At 36.5% G+C, this 5,000-nt stretch overlaps 1 protein-coding gene across 1 annotated transcript in view; it reads right to left on the minus strand.

Moving 5' to 3' along the window:
• LOC138051457 (pre-mRNA-splicing factor SPF27-like) overlaps positions 1–5,000 on the minus strand; it is a 13,927-nt gene that overhangs the window by 8,078 nt on the left and 849 nt on the right. Inside the window, exons 3-4 of the mRNA XM_068897652.1 lie at positions 1,396–1,466; positions 783–884 (exon numbers count right to left, since the gene is read on the minus strand). Coding sequence (XP_068753753.1) covers positions 783–884; positions 1,396–1,466 — 173 coding nt within the window. The remainder of the gene's footprint in view (positions 1–782; positions 885–1,395; positions 1,467–5,000) is intronic.

A 5,000-nucleotide genomic window follows, 5' to 3' on the forward strand; every position in this document is an offset into this window, starting at 1 on the left:
TATTATTATTATTATTATTATTGTTATTATTATTATCATCATCAGTAAGATATCGCTTTGATGATCCATACGATGTTTTTGAAATTCATCTTTATTCAAGACATGTTTCCGATCCATGGTCAGTTGTACAATGAGAAATAAACTAAAGTTGAGCAATAAATAGTGTAACAAAGTGAGATATAACATGAATAATTAAGGATGAAGGCAAGAACAGAATAAAAACACACAACCACGAAACAAAACAGAAAAAACCAGACTATTTAAGCTAAGAAAAGAAACTAATTAGTATGAAAGGGATAAATTAAGATGTTTGACTTGGGAATTTAAAGATGGCTGCTCCCAAAGGATATGCATGGCTTCTTTGATTTTCAATTGGAAACGTGTGGAAGCAGAGTCGAGAATTTTAAAACAGTCTTCTGAACAACGGGAGCGACAACCATAGTAATCAGGGCATTATTACCTCGGTTTTCCACAAGAAGACCTACACCGGTCTGCTCACTAATTTTTTACAGCTTTGTACCTTTTAGTTACAAATTAGGACTAGTACGCACTCTGGTTGACCGAGTATTTAAAATTAATAATACTTGGACTTGTTTTCACTTGGACATAAGCAACCTTACCAAAACATTAAGGAAGAATTTGTTTCCTTCTAGCGTTATTGAGAATTGTTATTATTATTATTGTTGTTGTTGTTGTTTTTGTTATTATTATTATTATTATTATTATTATTATTATTATTATTATTATTATTATTATTATTATTATCAATGATGGGAGTGCACCTTTCCGCTTGATGTTCCAACTGAGCCATCGAGTTGTCCACAGCTTCTGACCAGGACGTAATGTCATGCTTTTGGTTCGCAGTTGGCTGAGGAAGTTCATATCTGCATAGTAAATAAAAGGAAAGAAGTTCAGTGTTACATGTAACAATATTAATTTTATAAAATAATTAGGATAGTACACGCACTCTCATTGGTCAATAGCTGTGTTTTGATGAGAGTATGTAAACACGGCTGTGACATCACACTAATTTTGATGCGTTTTGATTGGCTGGTAGGAAATACGAGCGTGTATCAAGAAAATCTGTTTCAATCAAGAAGTAAAAGAACCAGCATAAACCTTCACTTCTCGAATTGAAATGTTTTATAAAAGCAATAGAGGACTTTTTTCCTTGTTTACACTCAGGAAGTTGGGAGAATTCTCGACAATTATGCAAACCCTTGGCTGCATCTCAGGTTTGAATAACTGTCTCCAATTCTCCCAACTCCCCCTCGTGTTTAGATGAAACTATGTAAACACGAAAAATGTCCTCTATTGCTTAAACAGTACATGTACATGGGGAACTGCTTCATCATACCAAAATTCCTTTAATTTCAATTTAATTCCATCACAGACCTTTTCATGCTTAGTAGCTCCATGGGTTGTCTTTTGCTTATTCTTTCAAACTCCTTTTTCAAGATTGGTGTCTACGGACAAACAAAAAGAGCAGATAAAAATAAATGGAGTTTTAGCTGACTGTAGGGACCAGTGGGCAGGAATGAGTTAGAAACACGTTTTTAAAACAGGGCTGAAACTCACTCTGGGTTAAGACTCACCTACAGCTGTAGAACTACAATAAAAACAATCAAAAAACAATAATACAGAAACCACATACAGTAAATGTACCACTGCTGCTAATAATACTAATAATGATAATAATGTACCTAAAAAAGGAAAGGAAAGGAAAGGAACTTTACAGTATTTGTGTCTAATCTTCTAGCGCTGTAGAGCACTAATCGGGGACACTGTAAATTGAAATTAACAAGTTAACGCAAATCAAATCAAATTCTGGGTTTTGAGGAGAGGGGAAAACCAGAGTACTCAGAGAAAAACCTCTCGGTGCAGAGTAGAGAACCAACAAACTCAACCCACACATGACGCCGAGTCTGGGAATCGAACCCGGGCCACATTGGTAGAAGGCGGGTGCTCTCACCACTGCGCCATCCCTGCACGCTAATTGACGGTAATCATTGTCATCCTCACAATGACCAAAAGAGGAGTTAAAAAGAGGAAATATCTGGATTCTAGAGTAACTCAAACATCTCCCTGTCTCACTGCCAAATTATTGAAAATTAGCTTGCTACAACCAGGGAAAGCTACAGGCCCAGATGGAATATCAACAAAAAATTAATGATTAATTTGCTGGCCGCTCGCTAGTACCCTCATGAGCTTCCTGGATGGCAAAGTCTAAAACGATTGAGAAATGTGCAAAATTGTGCCCTGTATTTCAGAAGGATGACAAAAATGATAGGGGAAACTACATGTCCATCTCAATACATTTTTTTTTCTTTAAATTTATTTAACATAAATACTTACAAAACAGTATTTCTACTACTCACAGTACACAATACACAGAATACAAAAACACTCAATCTCCCTGTTGAGAATTCCAAGCAAGATCTTAGAATCTTGTATCAGTGACTCAATAGTGGATCATGCCTTTGTAGATAACAAATTCATCAAAGGTGGGCTTTCCGAAAAGGATGCTTGACAAAGTCGCTGCAAGTCCACTTACTGCAAATGCTCAAATTAGCACCAGGGGCACTTATTTCTATGGCGAGAGGGGGGCACTTAAATTATTTTTCAGTTGTCAGCTTCAATAATTATACATGTAACAGTTTTTATTTGAATTGAATCCAAAATGAAAGATGATGATAAAATTAAACTGTAATAAAAACTGTAATAGCAAAATACTTTTTGTGAAACTTCAGCCAGAAAGGTTCTTAAGATGTCCCTAAGTTGTCTCTTAACGGTTGAGACAATTGGTGTTTTGAATGTCATCTCTAAGTGTATTGTACAGATGAGTAGCATGATCACGGTACCCATTTCTGTAACATACCTAAGAATTGTGAAATTGTGTTTATTGGGGTGAAAATCACTTATTTTGGCTTATTTCACACCCAGACTTACATATCTTTCTAATTGTTCGGAAAATATTAATGTTTGGTCCGTTAAAACTGAATTTTTGATTTACCCATGACCCCTTGCAGGCGTGGTCTTTCATACAGATAGTCAATTTTGAGGCAAATAAAAAGTAAAAACAGAAAGCTTTCACTACATGGAGGATAGCATCCCCTCATTTAGTTCTATTGACACCCTAAACGCTGACTTTCTGCTCCACTTTTTTGCTCCACTTTACAATTTGAGGTCAGAGCAGATGTCTCTCTCGATTTCCTGAAAATTGCCCCTGAAAAGACATTGTGGACTTCCCAATAATATCCATAGAGGAAAGGTTACTAAGCCTTGTAAAGCACATGGAAATCATGGCTTCTTTGCGAAGTAGATTTGTGATGTTCACTGGCACTCAAGACTAGGTTCAATATGGCCCGGCATGTTAAAAAAAACGTAGCGACTCAGTCAAAGGCTAATATTTTCGCGACCCTGAAAGCTACGATGACGAAACTGTGGAAATAGCTAGTGGAACTTGTGAGCATTCAGAAAATGCTTGGTTGGAACCCACTTACGGCTTGGTTGGAGCAGGAGCAACATTGAAAGAAGTGGTCTCGAAAAATATTATTGCGCAATTGCGGAACAGAAAAAGCATAGCGACTGTTTTGAGGAGTGATTTCTCCATTCGTAGTGGATCCCTCAAACTAATTTTTCTGTATGTTAAAGCACAAGGTATGAGCATTTAGTTCAGGTGGTTTTGAAGCCACAGATATCAATTGAAGACTTGTTTCAAACTATAACCTAGTGAGCGCCAGAATTCCAAAACACAGCGTTACAGTAAGGAAACTACGGAATTTTGAATCTTTTTAATGTGTTTTAATAAACTTGAACTGTTTTAATTTGGCTCATATGTAGTATTTACTGCGTGTTATCACTGGTTATTGTCCGTTAATCCACATAATTGTTCTCTCTTATGAAAAATGGTTTTAAAGACTTTCAATTTGAAAATTGTGTTACGCGTTACACTCAAAATTTGCCTATTTTTCTATCCTTTTCCTTTGTTTTCTCAAGAAAAGAAAGTCGCTTACCCTTTTTACACCCTGTATGCTAATCAACAAGGATAACCTTAGCATTCAGCAAAAATATAGCTTCATTGAAGACGTTAAACTGAATAAATCAGGAAATGTTTCTGAGCCACCCCCAAGTGGGTAAGGTGATTGTGCTACACATCACATTAATTTCATAGTGTTATTATTATCATTCTTAATTTTAAAAAAAAGTAAAAATTAAGGCCTAAGAATCATATAAATGTTGTCTACAATTTAAAACCAATAAGAAAAAGGATGCCATAAATCGAGCAAGATGGAGAGCGGGAGTTAGAGAGATTGCTGCGAAAGTGGGGTAAATCCGGCCACCCCCATCTACGGGGATAAACCCGGATCAAAATTGGATTGATGATGACGATGATGATGAGAAACACATTGTTAAGTTTAAATGTATCTCATTAAAAGTGCTGTGTATGTAAATCGTACGACATTCAGTACCATGTATTCGTTCTCTGTTGGGAAGATCGGGGGGGAGCGCTCATTGGAAGAGGAGTCCTTATTTAATATTTTAACCCATAGGCGGAATGCATAAGTGGCAGCCAAAAATGTATTCGCTTGGTTGTGCACTAATTAGACTCACTAGCCTCGCTCTCAAGAAACATTTCACACGTACAGCAACTGAACCTTGGAGATACGCTATCAATAATAACCATGTGGTAGTCCTGAGTTCAATAACTTGAGTCTTTTAAAAATAATGCAGTCATTTTCTTCCTCAGAGCATGGTTTCCAATCTGTATTTTACCATCTATAATATACATGTATGCCATACCTGTCTGGGGAGGATGTATGAACAACAAGGGTTTCAAGCCCCTGAATCCTTACATTGTTGGTCTGCCAAGATCATTATTTTTTTATTTCCCTTGTGAAAAGCCAAAAACAGAAGTACTTGAGGAAGCAAAATGGGACTCCCTTTTCATAAGCTTAGGTTAGCTGCTTTAATGAACAATATCTTCGCCGATGCTATGC

This window comes from Montipora capricornis, chromosome 6 (genome assembly GCF_036669925.1).
Source record: "Montipora capricornis isolate CH-2021 chromosome 6, ASM3666992v2, whole genome shotgun sequence".
NCBI lineage: Eukaryota > Metazoa > Cnidaria > Anthozoa > Scleractinia > Acroporidae > Montipora > Montipora capricornis.